The sequence below is a fragment of the Eptesicus fuscus genome, chromosome 25 (genome assembly GCF_027574615.1).
Source record: "Eptesicus fuscus isolate TK198812 chromosome 25, DD_ASM_mEF_20220401, whole genome shotgun sequence".
In the NCBI taxonomy this organism is placed as follows: Eukaryota; Metazoa; Chordata; class Mammalia; order Chiroptera; family Vespertilionidae; genus Eptesicus; species Eptesicus fuscus.
The window spans coordinates 3,993,423-4,010,617 of NC_072497.1; the positions used below are offsets into that span (position 1 = coordinate 3,993,423).

Sequence of the window (17,195 nt, forward strand, 5' to 3'; positions counted from 1 at the left end):
GGCAAATGTGTATTCAAAGTGGGCAGGACCCGATCTCGGCGTTCTTCTTCATTAAAGAGGTTTCACCTGACCCCCCCAAATGCCTTCTAAATTCATATTTTTTGTATAGTGTATTTATTGTGTAGTCGGCCCTCCTTCAAGTCATCCTGAACTCGCTGGGAAGGTCGTGGCATTCTGATATAATAATGTAATAACTGTGCTTCATCTGGTCTTTTGAATGCAGGCTAAAAATTTAGAAAACATGAATGTATAATAATTTTATGCACTTAGGGATGAGTTGCCTTATATGTTCTCAGATATGCCTCATATCTTCTTTATTTCACCACATCAACCAATGTTCATCACTTCTACCTATGGCTACTATGAAGATAGATACATCAGGATTTTAATGAACTGCCACCATATTTTTCTGAAAGTGTAATTGGCAAATTTAGTCAAAGTTTATAATGCCCTACGTGATGACATAAAACAACATTCTAAATCAACCACAATGTCCATTTAGATGGTCTTCAAGCAGTGTGCATTACAATATATGCAATATTCCATGGAAAAGAATATGTCAGTGAAACCCACGCAATATATAAGACTTCACAGGTCTTTAAGGCAGTAACAACCCCATGATTTCACACCAACACCAGGAATAAAACATGGTATCATCAGTGATATAGGAGCAGAATCACATTAATATTTCCTTTTCAGTATGTCTCAAATAATGTCAATAAAAAATAGACAACACTCTAAGCAATTATACTTATGGAAACATTGCTTCTTTTAATATATTCAAGCATACTAAAAATTACTTATGTTCATTTAAACATTGGATTATCCTCTATAAAGGTATTCTGATTTAGAAAAGTATTGACTATTCATCTGGTGTGAATTCTGTGATACTTTAAAATTTAATTTAAAATGTATACTTTGGAAAATTTTTTAGGTTTTTGAGAAGCATATCTTTTTAACAAAAGTCTTTCCTCCTAAATCCAAAACACAGAATTAAGTCCACATTGCAATCCCTGATAATGACTGAGACTGAAGGTCCAGCTATAGGATTTCCCACATTCTTTGGTTTTAGAGTTTACCTCTGCCAGGAATTTCAATGTGAGGAATAAATTATGTGTGGAATAAAGACTTTTGGACATTGTTTACTTTTTCATTGTTTCTCCAGAGTATGAATTCTGATCTCAAATACATTCATGTACCGAGTGAAACTTTGCCACTTTTTTTTTTCCCCCACATTCTTTATATTTGCTGGACTTCACTCCAGCAATAATTATCAGATGTTGAATAACATATAAATGAGAATATATACTTTGGCACATGTGTTACAATTTATAAAGCTTAATTTGATCATGATCAATGAAACTGGAACATTGGTTAAATCTCTGGGCAAACTCTTTATATTTTTACTGTTTCTATTTAGAATGATTCCCTCCAATTACTAGTAAGTTTGAATACAGGTTAAAAGCTTTGCCACATTCTCCTTTGGTAATGTCTCACTCCATTATATATTTTTTTGTTGAGTGAGACACCACTCCTGATTAAAGGCTTTGACAAACTTCTATATTTATAGGTCTTCTCTCCAGTACGAATTGTATTGTGTTGAGAAAGACACCAATGGTCATTAAAAAATGTGCCAATTGTTCACATTTGGAAGGCTTCTCTTCACAATGAATTATCTGATATTCAATAAGATCACACTGACAAGGAAAGGACTTGCCACACTCCTTACATTTGTAAGATTTCTCTCCACTATGAAGTCTCTCATGTACAGTAAATCATGAATATCTTTAAAGGCTTTTCCACATTTTTCACATTCATAAGGCTTCATCCAAGCATGAATTCTATGGCGCTGAGTAAGGTCTCACTGCTAGTAAAGTACTAATGTCACTCCTTGTAAATGCAAGGAGTCATCAACCCTTTTATGTACAATAGGGCAAGAACACTGGTTAAAGGCTTTGCCACATTCTCTACATTTATCGGGTTTCTCTCCAGTATGACCTCTCTGATGATTACTAAGGTTTGAGGACTTACTAAAGGCTTTGCCACACTGTCTACATTCATAAGGCTTCTCTCCAGTATGAACCCTCTGATGTACAGTAAGGGATGAGGACCTGTTGAAAGCTTTGCCACATTCTCCACACTTAAACGGCTTCTCTCCAGTATGAACTCTCTGATGATAAGTAAGGTCTGTTGCCACAATGAAGGCTTTGCCACATTCTCTACATTTAAACGGCTTCTCTCCAGTGTGAAGTTTCTGATGTCGCTTAAGGTTTGAGGAGTTACAGAAGGCTTTGCCACATTCACTACATTTATAAGGCTTCTCTCCAGTGTGACTACTCTGATGAAGAATACACACTGAGGACCTCCTAAAGGCTTTGCCACACTCTCCACATTTATAAGGCTTCTCTCCAGTATGAACTCTCTGATGATAAGTAAGGGATGAAGACCTGGTAAAGGCTTTGCCACACTCTCTACATTTATAAGGCTTCTCTCCAGTATGAACTCTCTGATGTACAGTAAGGATTGAGGACCTGTTGAAGGCTTTGCCACACTCTCTACATTTATAAGGCTTCTCTCCAGTATGAAGTTTCTGATGTCGATTAAGGTTTGAGGAGTCACTGAAGACTTTGCCACATTCGCTACATTTATAAGGCTTCTCTCCAGTATGCACTCTCTTATGAAAAGTAAGTGTTGATGCGGCACTGAAGGCTTTGCCACATTCTCCGCATTTATAGGGCTTCTCTCCAGTATGCACCCTCTGATGATAAGCAAAGTTTGATGCCTTACTGAAGGCTTTGCCACATTCTCCACATTTATAGGGATTCTCTCCAGTATGCACTCTCTGATGAATAGTAAGTGCTGATGCCACAGTGAAGGCTTTGCCGCATTCTCCACATTTATAGGGCTTCTCTCCAGTATGCACTCTCTGATGAATAGTAAGTGCTGATGCCACACTGAAGGCTTTGCCACATTCTGCACATTTATAGGGCTTCTCTACAATATGCACTCTCTTATGATGAGCAAAGCTTGATGCAGCACTGAAGGCTTTGCCACATTCTTTACATTTATAAGGCCTCTCTCCAGTGTGAACTCTCTGATGTTGATTAAGGATCGAGGACTCACTGAAGGCTTTACCACATGCTCTACATTTATACGGCTTCTCTCCGGTATGAATGCTCTGATGACGACGACACTTCGAGGACCTCCTGAAGGCTTTGCCACACTCTCCACACTTATAAGGCTTCTCTCCGGTATGAATTCTCTCATGTTCACGAATATTTGAAAGGAAATTAAATGTTTTACCACATTCTTTACATTTATGTTTTTCTCCAGTTCGGATTTTCTTAAGTTTATTGAGATTGAGTATTTGACTGAAGAGTCTCGAACACGAATTAAATTTGTAAGCTTTCTCTCTGGTATGAATATTATCTCGTTCAGTATGATTTGAAGATTGTTTCAAAGGTTTGTCACATTTTCTTCGTTGGTTTGTTTTTGCCACAGAATGAATAAACTGAAGTATACTTTGATTTGACATTTGGTCATAGACTTTTCCACCCTTATAATGGTTCTGTGGAGGTTGAATTTTCTGATGTATATTAGAATTTGATTCTTGGTTAAAATTTTTCCAGTGCTCCTTGCATTGGTGACTTCTGTCTTCATTGCATATATTCTGGTAATCATTGAAGATGGAAAGGCCTTTAGTGATAGCTATAATTTCATTAAACATGTACTCTTTCAAATAACTATTCTGTGATGACTATGAAAACATGATGATGTATAAAAACAACAACAACACTCCTTCCATGCTGGTATGACTCAGGGGTTGCGCAACAAACCTGGATCTGGAGGTTACAATTTGATTCCTGGTCAGGGCACATGCCTGAGCTGTGGCCTTGATCCCCAGTGGGGAGTGAGCAACAGGCAACCAGCCAGTCAATGATTCTCTCTCATCATTGATATTTCTCTCCCTCTCTCTTCTCCCGTACTCACTTAAATCGATAAAGACACACACACACACACACACACACACACACACACACACACACACATATGTATTTTTTTAATATATTTTACTGATTTTTTACAGAGAGGAAGGGAGAAGGATAGAGAGTTAAAAACATTGATGAGAGAGAAACATCGATCAGCTGTCTCCTGAACACCTCCTACTGGGAATGTGCCCGCAACCAAGGTACATGCCCTTGACTGGAATCGAACCCAGGACCTTTCAGCCCGCAGGCCGACGCTCAATCCACTGAGCCAAACCAGTTAGGGCAATAAAGACATATTTTAAAAAGATTCCTAAGTTTATAAAAATTACAGATACTTGTATGAAAAACACTATTTTTCAATAGAAGTATAATGATACCTTAAGACAGAATTCAACAAACTAACTTAAATTTTGTACGTGCATTATAAATCACTATATTCTAGAAATGATTGAAAATTTAATCCCACACTATACTGTAATAATTCTTATATTTACAGCATAGATTAAGTAAATGCATAGATTTTCAGTATTTTCATGCCAACAATGTATAATATTAAAAACATTTATTTGGTCTTCACATTTAGAAACACATTAGTTTAAAATATAGTTAATTTAAATTGGGAGTATTACCAAATGTGTAATACCTTTGACCTCATTAAGTGACAATGATTTTATTATGAATAACTGTACCAGGTTACTTCTGTCCATGTTAAAATACTTTTTTCTCATCTTACACTCCTCCTCAAATCCCAAGGCTTTCACTAAATGTACATTATCAAAACCATACCTTCCATATCTTACCAGTATTATTTTAGGGAACAAATCTCTTATTTTTGGCTTTTGCAAAATGGCCTGGTTGTCTTCAGATAAGATAGCTGAAAGATATGAAAAAAAGTTTCACAGTTATGACACCCAGGGAAATGTGCATTGAACTTACCCGCAGTTACTGACCAAATGACATTTTTGAGTACACCAAAATTAAGTTAAATGTTCACAGCAAGACCCAAGAAAGGTACAATGAGGAAAGGTCACATCAAAGAGGATTAAAAAATTGCTTACATTTGCCACCAATACTTGAAAACACCCTAGCAAACAGTGGCAGTATTATAAGAAAACTCCCACTTCCCAGTTTCTTCTCAGAGGAGATGAGGGTACTGTGTGTGTTCAAACATGTTTCTGTTTTGTATGATACAGATTGCTAAAGTAATGGCATTACTGGTACATGGTAAATGCATTGTAATGGCTGCTAATGAGAAAAAGTGGGTGCCTAGAACACATGGTTCAGTGGCTGCGTATCAACCTATGAGCCAGGGCATCATAGTTCAATTCCTGGTCAGGGCACATGCGCGAGTTATCGGTTCAATCCCCAGTGTGGGGTGTGCAGGAGGCAGCTGATCAATAATTCTCTCTCTGGCGGACATATGTAATAATATCAACAATAAAGAATTATTAAAGATAAATTATAATTCTCTCATCATTGATGTTTCCATCTCCCTCTCCCTTCCTCTCTGAAATCAATTAAAAATATTTAAGAAATAAAAGAGGTGGGTAATTGTTCAAATACTATAGAGACTGCAATACTGAAGACAGTTATCAAGAACAAAAAGATATTTTGGGTTGTGGGGAGAAATAGAAAAGTATTTAAACTTGGAACTTACACACACTCTGACCCCAAACAATTTTGACAGAAATTAGAATTTCTATCACAAGTAATTCTCACTTATTTTTTCTTACAAAAAGCAAGTTCATAAGGCCTGGTTGTTTAAATTCCTGAACCCCAACAAGAGATATTAAGATATTGAGAAAAACGAAAAAACATGGTCCAAACATAAAAGTATCTATGAAATAAACCAAACATAAAAGGGAAGCTAAAAAAAAATGCACCAATATAAAAATATAACAGAATTACCAATGAAAGATATGACCAAGCTGAAGAATAAAAAAACTTGCATAGTACATTCAAAATTTTGATAGAGGGAAGCCCACATGGGATACTAACAAATCGACCACTTTGCACATCAAGTGGAGTGACATAAATACAGAATAGTGAAAAGGGGTGATAACAGATAAGAAATTAAGAGTTGAAGACATGGGGAGCAACGTCAGAAAAATGGAGGCTAGAGAGATCACCCAGGCCTCTCACCCTGCAACTAGAACAAGTTAATCAACTATAACTCAACAAGGAATTCCCTGCTCAATATAGAAGCCTGACTGAGGGACCACCACATGAAAACATCTAGAGGTGCACAACCAGGAACAGAAGGGGAAGAAGGGAGGAGAGGCCAGATGGCCTTGGACACAGCCCTGCAGCAGGAGCTGGTGACCAGCTCCACCCAGAGAGCGGGGGAAGCTGGTGGTATTAGCTGTTTCCATGGGGCAGAACAGAGAGTCTCACTGATTCTCAGCTTTAGCACCAGGGCATCAGCTGCACAGAGAGGGAGAAAGTGAATTGTCCGTCTGTCATCAGAGCCAGAGCTGGAAGGGCAGCTTTCTGTCAGAGAAAAGTGCTGAGAGCCCGTAGTTCATTTCTGAGACCTTCCCACAGAGCCAGCAAGCGCGCACCATGTGAGATGGTGAGTCTCCATCAACCTGGTTAACACTGTAGCTTTGACCTACTGATTGCTGGAGAACTTGTCCCACCCAACTTGGGGGCCCGCCCCGGCTGTTTTGCTGTTTTGTGACTTTTCCAGAAAAATGGCCTCTTTTTTCTCATGCTTCAGATTTTCCTAAAATCCCTCAAACAAGCAGCACTTGGCTTTCATGTGTCCCGTACGTCACTCTTAAGTGGCTTGAGGCTTGGCTTTGGTGGCAACTAGTTTTGGACGACAGCTGGACCTCTCCTGGGCAACTCCAAGCTAAACACAAGCAGCAGCCATTGCCCAGCTGGTGTGGCTCAGTGGTGGAGCACTGACATATGAACCAAGAGGTCGATGGTCCAATTCCCAGTCAGGGCACATGCCTGGACTGCAGGCTCCTTGCACAGTAGAGGGCATGCAGGAGGCAGCTGATCAGTGATGTTTCTATCTCTCTCTCTTTCTCCTTTCCTCTCTCTCTAAAATCAACAAAAACATATTTTAGAAGAAAAAAAGAAATACCCATTTTCCGGTCGCACTATAGCTGGTATCAAGTGGCCCCAGGACGACACAGGTGGTGACGGACCTTGGCCCACACCTCCTGACTGGCCCCAGAGCCAGTCCATTCGTTAGACAGCTTCATATCCCCCTGGATTACACCCAACCTCTAGGGGAGACACACTCACGGGGCGACATAGTGGACACTCAAGCGCCACATCAGCAAGTCCCATTGCAAAGGCTTGGCCCCAGCACTGCTGCTTCTCTTCTCTAGTTGCAGTAGGTCCTCACAGTCAATCTGCCTGGGGGTCGATCCCTTCAGTAATGTGCCAACAGCAATCAAGGCTCAAGGACAGCAGGACAGGAAACACAACCCACACACTGCACCGGCCTGGAACACCTAGCTGGAGTGACTCGGAGGGCATGCCACTGGGCCCTACACAATGCCTACTTGAGCCACGCTACCAAGTCCAGCTGATGGCCCAGCTCTACCTAATACACAGAGAGAAACACAAAGATGCAGCCAAGAGAGAAGACAAAAAAGCAAGTCCCAAATGCAAGAAAAGGAGAAATCTCCAGAAGAAGAAATGGAGGCAAGCAAACTACCAGACACAGAGTTCAAAGCAATGGTTATAATGATGCTCAAGAAACATCATGAAAACTTTTATAGCATAAAACAGAACACGGAAGCCATTAAAAATACGAGTCAGAAATGAAGGATCCAGCCCTGACCGGTTTGGCTCAGTGGACAGAGCATCGGCCTGCGGACTGAAGGGTCCCAAGTTCGATTCCGGTCAAGGGCATGTATCTTGGTTGCGGGCGCATCCCCAGTGGGAGATGTGCAGGAGGCAGCTGATCGATGTTTCTCTCTCATCGATGTTTCTAACTCTCTATCCCTCTCCTTTCCTCTCTGTAAAAAAAAATCAATAAAATATATTAAAAAAAGAAAAAAAAGAAATGAAGGATCCACTAATTGAAATAAATTTAAATATTGCAGGGAATCTAAAGTAGAGTAGATGAATGCCCAATTCCGTTTGGCTCAGTGGATAGAACATCCACCCGAGGAATGAAGGATCTTGGGTTCGATTCCGGTCAAGGGCATGTACCTCGGTTGCAGGCTTGAAGCCCGGCCCTGGTCAGCTCATATGGGAGGCCACAAATCAGTGAATGTCTCTCATATCAGTGCTTCTCTTTCTATCTATCCCCCCTGCCCCAACCCTTGCACTCTCTCTAAAAATCAATGGAACAATATTCTGGTGTAAGGATTAACAAAAATAAACAAACAAATAAAGTAGAATAGATGAAGCAGAGAATCAAATCAGAGATTTGGTATATAAGGAAGCATATTAACATCCAACCAAAACATCAAAAAGATAAAAGAATTTTTTAAAAAATGATGCAAGCCCATCAGGTGTAGTTCAGTGGTAGAGCATCTACCTATGAACCAGGAGGTCACGGTTCAATTCCCGGTCAGGGCACATGCCTGGGTTGCAGGTTCCATCCCCAGAGTGGGGTGTGCAGGAGGCAGTCAATCAGTGATTATCTCTCATCACTGATGTTTCCATCTCTCTCTCCCTCTCCTATTTTCTCTTAAATAAAAAATAAAAAATTTTAAATGTGTGAGACAAGAATAGAACATTTCTCCGCCAAATTGTGAATTCTAAATACATGTACTACTGGAAAAGAATTTTTATAATAACTATACATTCTAACTGTAATTGTGCCTCCATGAACAGCAAACATTTTGCAGTATGACATATGTTACATGGAAGGACAAATTCACAGGAAATGAATTCAAATCATTCAAAAATATAAGTATAGCCCTAGCTGGTTTGGCTCAGTGGGTAGAGCATCAGCCAGGGACTAAAAGGTCTCAGGTTAGATTCCAGTCAAGGGCACATGCCCAGGTTGACAGCTTGATCCCCAGAAGGGGGCATGCAGGAGGCAGCCAATCAATGATTCTCTGTCATCATTGATGTTTCTATCTCTCTCTCTGTTCTTTCTTCCTCTATGAAATCAATAAAGATATATTTAAAATATCTAAAAAAAAAAGAAGATATATTTAAAATATCTATATACATACATATGTATAATTTTTTAAAATATATTTATTGATTTTTTACAGAGAGGAAGAGAGAGGGAGAGCTAGAAACATCGATCAGCTGCCTCCTTGCACACCCCCTACTGGGGATGTACCCGCAACCAAGGCACATGCCCTTGACCGGAATCGAACCTGGGACCCTTGAGTCCGCAGGCCGACGCTCTATCCACTGAGCCAAACCGGTTTCGGCCATATGTATAATTTTAATAAAGAAGCATTTTGGGTCCCTGGCCTGGTAGCTCAGTTGGTTAGAGCATCGTCACAATGCACCAAGGTTGCAGTTTCAATCCTTGGTCACGGCACAAAATACATTTAAGCAATGAATGCATTAATAAGTATAACAACAAAAATCAATGTGTGTGTCTCTCTCTCCCCCCCTTCCTAATAAAAATCAATACAAAAAACATTTGAGAGAAATTTTTGTCATTATTTCTGCTACTCCTATACAAAATGTATAGGTGTAATCAATCCTAAAGTAAAAAAAAAAAAAAAAAAAAAAAAAGAAAATGAAAAAATACTGCCCCTCATTTATAAAAAAAAAAGAACCATAAGAAATTTGTAAAGAGTGAGAGAATGACTGATGTTTAAAATAAACATTTCAAATCTCAATAAATAAAATAAACATTTCAGCTCTGGCCAGGTAGCTCAGCTGTTGAGAGCTCAGTCGCAGTATGCCCAGGTTGCCAAGGTTGTGTGTTCGATCCGATCCACGCTCAGGGCACATGTAAGAATGGACCAACAAATGCAAAAATAAGTGGGAAAACAAACTGACATTTATGTCTTTCTCCCTCACTCCCCCCGCCCCCGTCTGTCTTTACTGTTCTTTATTTCTCCTAAGTCAATACAAAACAAATGAAAAATTAAACTAAGTATTTCAAGCGTAACATGATTAAGAGACATACTGAGGAAAGATACTGAAAACATAACCATTGCCCTTTCCTAAAGTAAACTTAAATGGAAGAACAAAATATTGTCCTAAATATGAGGTGCCCAGCATTTCTGTAACTCACTTACTACCAAAGAAGAACATTCCAACATGTTGTATCAGCACTTGATAAAATATAATAATAATAGACAAATATGCAAATTGACCGCACTTTCGCTACACCCAAGCCACACCAACCAGCCAAGCCACGCCCACCAACCAATCAGGATGAGTATGCAAATTACCCCAAACAAAGATGGCGGCTAATTTGCATATCAAGACAGTGTCGAAAGAAGCCAAGAGCTGCAGAAGGGAGTAAAGCTTCGAAGAAGCAAGCAAGCTGGGGGGGGGGGGGGGGGGCGGGGGAGGAGAAGGGAGGAGCGAAGTCAGGGCCGGGGGCGAAGGGAAAAGCAGGCGGGCTGGCGGAGAAGGCGGGGCGGGCGACAAGGGAGGAGCGGAGGCGGGGTAGAGTGCAGCAGGAAATCCTATTGCAGGATTTTTCCTGCAACGGGAACGCTAGTAAAATATAAAAACCAAAATCTGACAAAGATCTAATCAGAAAGTGAAAACACATATGACACCGTCACAGTAATTTTGGTCTGAACAAGATGAGAGTGATGAACAAATGGGGTAACAATGGAGACTCTCCTACAGGAAGGCAATGTTCTAAGGCCACAAAGGGCAGTAACTCATTGAAAAACGCTGTGAGTTAAACAGACACATTTCACTAGCGTAACACAAGGAAACTGCGGAATACACAGGAAAAGGAAGGTTTGAAGTAAAAGAAAATTGATGTTCTCATGTTTGGGGAGGTGCGTGGTGCTGTGATGAAATGCCTGAGTCTAAGCTTTGCAGGGTCTTGTTTGAAGGCGACATTGCATTAGAAATTACAAACCAGAGAACAGGACACCTGTCCCCGAGTTCCTGGGATTTCTCCACCAAATTCCTCCATCTCAATCCTTTCAGGAGACAAAAACCAGAATTTCAATAGGAAAACCTTAACATGCAATTCCTCGAGAACTTGCACAGATTTTCCCAGGCCCCCCAAAGCAAGGGAAGAGGAGCCCTCACAGTCCACGGGAGGACATGGCCTCAGTGCTAGTGTGAGGATGGCGGTCACAGGCAGACGCAGAGTCCAGAGAGGATGCACGGGCACGGGTCCTGTTGGAGACGGTCTGTCCCTCTACGACAGCAACAGACAAACCTGAGCTTCTCAAAATCCTTCCCACGGAAACACAGCTTCCCAACCAAACTGCAAGGTCTGGCTTCCTCCGTGACCTTTGGGCCTCTCACCTATGCCATCTGCTTCCTCATTCCCACCCACCTGGGAACAGGTATTATCATTTTTCTGTTCATATTCAGGGCTTTCTTATTCTTTTTTAATATGGTTTTTATATTTCTTATTTATTGTTGAAGGAGAGAGGAAGATAGAGAAACATTGATATATATTCCACTCACCTATCCAATCATTGGTTACTCCTTTTGTTTGTTGTTGTTGTTAATCCTCACTGAAGGATTTTTCCATGATTTTAAAAAAATATATATTTTATTGATTTCTACAGAGAGGGAGGGAGAGGGATAGAGAGCTAGAAACATGGATGAGAGAGACATTGACCAGCCGCCTCCTGCACACTCCCCACCAGGGATGTGCCCGCAACCAAGGCACATGCACCCGACTGGAATCGAACCCGGGACCTCTCAGTCAGCAGGCCGACGCTCTATCCACTGAGCCACACCGGTTAGGGCAAGACTTTCACATTTTCTAGTGTACTGAAGTGATGGCCCCTCTTCCTTTATTCTCCAGACATAATTTCCTCTCTTCCAGAGCCAAACCATGGGCTCTGTTCATTTCCCCCACATTGTTGTAATATGTGCTGTGGATGCAAGCAATGGACTCACCAAACATCCCCAACACCCATTGCCTGAGAGAGTGCAGGAAGTATGTGGAAGTCACGAGTCTTTCCAACAGTTTAATGGGATCCACCTTAACTTCCTCTTCCAAACCGGTTTCGGCCATGATTTTTTTTTTTTTTTTTAAGAGAGAGTGGAAAGGAAGGAGGGAGAAGATAGGGAGGGGGTGGGAGGAGAGAGGAGAGAGAGAGAGGAATGGAGGGAGAGAGACAGAGAGAGCGCGGAATGTGAGGGAGACACTTCAATATATTGCCTTCCCCAAATCCCAACCCGGGCTGGGGATCGAACCTGCAACCCAGTTGCGTGTCCCTGACAAGGAAAAGAACCCTCCTCCCTTGCGTGGGCAGACTGAAGCTCCAACCTGAAGCACACCAGCCAGGGCAAGATTTGTTGCTCCTTGAATTCATTCAGACCAGATCAAATCCATAACCATGGCAGACAGGGCTAATGCTCTAACCAACTTACTACCCCAGCCACAGCCCACATGCTCTTTCATTTGCTCAGAAAAGATGACAAAGACCTGCTTAGAGACTGCTAGAACTATTTATTATTAGACTAGAGGCCTGGTGCATGAAATTCGTGAAGTGGTGGGGTCCCTAGGCCTGGCTGGCGATCAAGGCCCCTAAGATTCCCTGCCTCCCTGCCTCCTCCTTCCCTTACCACCCGTGTGCCTCCACCACATGGTTCACCACCAATCAGAGCCTGCCGACGGGGGGCAGGGGCCCAGAAGGTTGGCCCCCAGGAGGGAGCCAGCCCTCAGCCTCCCTAGGTAAGGGGCTGCGTCCACTATCACCCACCCCCAGTTCCCCGTCCCAGCCGGGGGGGCTGCTGTCCAGGGGGAGGGACTGGGAGGTTGGCCAGCAGGCCCCATCGGCCATCTGGACCTATGGACTGGGGACAGCTCCTGTGTTGAGTGTCTTCCCCTGGTGGTCAGTGCATGTCATAGTGACTGGTCATTCCGGAATTCTGTTGTAAAGGTAGCTTAGGCTTTTATATGTATAGATGGAACATGAGGTTTTTTTAAAAATATATTTCATTGATTTTTTTACAGAGAGGAAGGGAGAAGGAGAGGGAGAGGGATAGAGAGTTAGAAACATCAATGAGAAAGAAACAAAGATCAGTTGCCTCCTGCATACTCCCTAATGGGAGTGTGCCTGCAACCAAGGTATATGCCCCTGACCGGAATCGAACCTGGGACCCCTTCAGTCCACAGGCCGATGCTCTATCCACTGAGACAAACCGGTCAGGGTGGAACATGACTTTTGATAGAGATTTTCCTATTTCCAACCAGTTTGTCCACTGGCAAGAAGACAAGGTAGAATATTTGAATATTCTGGAAAATTATTTTCCAAAATGCTGTTTTCTGACAGAACCTTCATTAGTCTAGACAGCAAATAACATTTTCAAACACTGATTTCCAAGTTCACATATAGAACAAAGCCTTTCTTTTCTAAACCAGAAAACCCCCATTTGTTCCCTAAGAGCAAAAATCAGAAAGTCTACCCTAGAAAGCAGATGCCTCCAAAAGATGTTAAAATAATAAAAGAAACAAAACCCTGCGGGCGGAGGAGGAACTCGGGAAGAAAGTCATCCTCACCCAGGGAGGCCAGGTTGCTGTAGTTCTCCACCATCACATCCAGGTACAAGTTCCGCTGAGCTGGGTCCAGGCACTCCCACTCCTCCTGGGAGAAATCGATGGCCACATCCCTGAAGGTCAACGGTCCCTGAAAGAAAAGACAAGTTTATCAAGAGGTCACCAGAAGCCCTGACCGGTTTGGCTCAGGGGATGGAGTGTCGGCCTGCAGACTCGGGGGTCACGGGTTCGATTCCGGTCAAGGGCATGTGCCTTGGTTGCGGGTGCATCCACAGTGGGGGGTGTGCAGGAGGCAGCTGATCGATGTTTCGAACTCTCTATCCCTCTCCCTTTCTCTCTGTAAAAAATCAATAAAATATATTAAAAAAAAAAAAAAGAGGTCACCAGAAGAGGTCATAATGTCACCCAACATGAAAAGAGTGTTAGGAGATAAGAAAGAAAAAAAACGAAGGGGAGCCAAAACTGGTTTGGCTCAGTGGATAGAGCATCGGCCTTCAGACTGAAAGGTCCCAGGTTCGATTCCAGTCAAGGGCATGTACCTTGGTTGCAGGCACATCCCCAGTAGGGTGGTGTGCAGGAGGCAGCTGGTCGATGTTTCTCTCTCATCGATGTTTCTGGCTCTCTGTCCCTCTCCCTTCCTCTCTGTAAACAAAATCAATAAAATATATTAAAAAAAAAAAAAAAAAAACGAAGGGGAAAAAAAAGAAACAAACAAAAAAGAAAACCATGTTAGGAGAAGTTTTGACCAAGGGGAATATCCTGAATCACCCAATAAGATCACTTTGCCCAGCAACATTCTCTGATATGCTTTCTAACACTAACAAATGAGGATGACACGTGTCCCCAAATCCCCAGTACAGATTTTACTTTTCAGGAAAATAAACTTTAAAATTTGGGCATCCACCAATGTACATGCCCTTGACTGGAATCGAACCCGGGACCCCTCAGTCCACAGACCGACGTTCTATCCACTGAGCCAAACCGGTTTCGGCTACATTTCCCTTCTTCACCGATACTCAGGCCTCTGGCCCCATCCCGGTAGGGATGTTAGACATGGCTTGGTATGTCAGAGGAAAAGGTTGATATGTCAGAGAAGGGTGTTTTTGGTAGGTGAAAGTCATCAATGAAAGGTGGAAAATCTTCTTGACCTGGCAGAGTAACATGAATGCAGAGAAGGCTCTGGGCCAAAGGACAAAAGCATATAAACTGCTGACCTTGACTTTCACAAGAAAAACAGCAATTACATAAGGAAAAGAACATGAAGAGCACCGACATCAGAAGTGGCAGGTTCTAAATCCACAGACGTCAGAGGAAAAGGAAGCACAGCCTGTGACCCAGGACACATCTTTTACCTGAGCAGCAGCCATGTGGCCCTGGTGCTGATCGGGGTCTGGGTTGCCTTCTCCAGTGACACTATGATGAGGAGTCACAGGATGTGCCTTCCAAGACGTCGGCACAGCGTCTCAATCAGCTCACCTCGCACCCACCGTCAGAAGGACCTGGAAATGAGGAAAAGGCCACCCCTCCTGTCCGTGGTCACAGGACAGAGTCAGGAACAACGAGCTCCCACATGGAGACCACACTGTGAGTTTGTGTGTGTGTGTGTGTGTGTCTTCGTGTGTCTCTCCTCCCAAAGGCATCCACAAACTCCTACAGAAATGAGAACGTGAGCTGCTGTCCTGACCCCCCCAAACCAAACAGAGCACCCCCTTACCTCCCCTGAACCAAGCCTGCTCCCCACGCTCACAAAGTCATCCTGCAACCCTCCTGCTAATCCCTGTCCTCACCTGCCAATCACCTGGGGCACCTCAGTAACCAATGATGCCCCACCCAGAGCAGCTGTCCAACTCCATGGGGGAAAGGGCACCTGAGGGCATTTCTTAAAGCTCCTCAGGGGATCTGAGAAGACCCAGGGGATTTACCTCAGGATGTTCTTAAATAATAAATTAAGTGAAGTGTCAGAAAGAGTAAAGGTAAATCCATGGAAGAAACACACACACACACACACACACACACACACACACACACACACTCTAACCACAGCAACAAAGCTAAGGCTTCTAATATTCCTTGAAAAAGCATCAGGTAGCCGAAACCGGTTTGGCTCAGTGGATAGAGCGTCAGCCTGCGGACTCAAGGGTCCCAGGTTTGATTCCGGTCAAGGGCATGTACCTTGGTTGCGGGCACATCCCCAGTGGGGGGTGTGCAGGAGGCAGCTGATGGATGTTTCTCTCTCATAGATGTTTCTAGCTCTCTATCCCTCTCTCTTCCTCTGTAAAAAATCAATAAAATATATTTTAAAAAAAAAAAGAAAAGAAAAAGCATCAGGTAGTGCCGAAACCGGTTTGGCTTAGTGGATGGAGTGTCCGCTTGTTGACTGAAAGGTCCCGGGTTCGATTCCGGTCAAGGGCATGTACCTTGGTTGCGGGCACATCCCCAGTAGGGGGTGTGCAGGAGGCAGCTGATCGATGTTTCTCTCTTATCAATGTTTCTGACTCTCTATCCCTCTCCCTTCTTCTCTGTAAAAACTCAATAAAATATATATATATTTTTAAAAAGCATCATGTAGTGACAGACATAGGTCACCCTCCTTGTTGCCATCCCAGGAAATGACAAGGGACCCATGACCAACAGACAAGTCTTTCCCCGTCTGAGGGACTAAGGGTTGCAATTGGAAGCAAATCATAATAAAATCCCCAAGCCTTATACACTGGAGATGGGCCATTCTCCTTCAAACTTGTATAAGGCAATTTAATTGTTAAATTAAATACATAAAGCCACGCTGAGGTGGCATTGCTCACCGGTTGAGCTTGGACCTATGAACCAGGAGGTCATGGTTCGATTCCTAGTCAGGGCATACGGGCCAGGTTACAGGTTTGATCCCCAGGGAGGGACGGGCAGGAGGCAGCTGATCAATCACTGTCTCTCCTCATTGATGTTTCTCTCTCTCTCCCTCTCCTTCCCTCTCAGAAATCAATAGAAATACACACACACACACTCACACCCACAAACCAAATGTCTCAACTTAATAACTTAACCATCCACACCCCATCAGCTCCCCACTCACCCAGATCAGGGCTCCCCCCTCCTCCCACTACTATGTATTTCTCTCTATGGATCTGTCTCTGTCTCCCTGCTCCCTTTCTCTCCACTGCGGTCCTTTCCTGTGTCCCCCTCACTCTCCCCTACTCTTTCCCCCCTTTTCTCTCTGTCTGTCCCTACACCTGGACCATGAAACCCCTGAAGCCTATGTCCCTTCGGGTGCCCTTTCTCCCTGGTCTCTCTGATGGCTCCCATCTCCCCACACGTCTGCGTCTGTCCCTCCCCACGCCCGTGTCCCCGCTGCTGCCCGTTACAGTCTGTCCTGCTCCCCACAGCTGCTCCCCCTCTGCTCCCTCCTCCCTAAGCCCCCCTTTCCGTCCCTGCACTCGCTCCCCAACTCTTCTCCTCTGAACCAGTGTCTCCTCCTGTGTGGCCCCCACTTCTGCTCCCCAGGACCCCTCTCCCTCTCAGCTCCCATTCCTCTCTCTGGGGCTCCCCCTTCTCCCTATTTCTCATTCCTACCATCACCGTCCAGTCCCTCCCACACCCCCTATGGAGCCCCC

General features: G+C 43.4%; 1 protein-coding gene across 1 annotated transcript; it reads right to left on the reverse strand.

The window, feature by feature from the left end:
* Positions 1-1,561: 1,561 nt before the first annotated feature.
* LOC103304369 (zinc finger protein 345-like) lies at positions 1,562-13,718 on the reverse strand. The gene is made up of 3 exons (XM_054713204.1): positions 13,594-13,718; positions 4,790-4,863; positions 1,562-3,670 (listed from the first exon to the last, which is right to left on the reverse strand). The coding sequence occupies exons 1-3, from the start codon at positions 13,625-13,627 to the stop codon at positions 1,868-1,870; spliced, it is 1,911 nt and encodes a 636-aa protein (XP_054569179.1). The 5' UTR covers positions 13,628-13,718; the 3' UTR covers positions 1,562-1,867.
* Between the last annotated feature and the right edge of the window lie 3,477 nt (positions 13,719-17,195).

Excerpts from the sequence above, each read along its gene's own strand:
- LOC103304369 (XM_054713204.1), bottom strand. The coding sequence starts at position 13,627 with ATGGTGGAGAACTACAGCAACCTGGCCTCCCTGG. Across the intron at positions 4,864-13,593 it reads CAGCAACCTGGCCTCCCTGG|CTATCTTATCTGAAGACAAC; the intron begins GTGAGGATGACT and ends CATATCTTTCAG. Across the intron at positions 3,671-4,789 it reads TGTTCCCTAAAATAATACTG|AATATATGCAATGAAGACAG; the intron begins GTAAGATATGGA and ends AATGATTACCAG.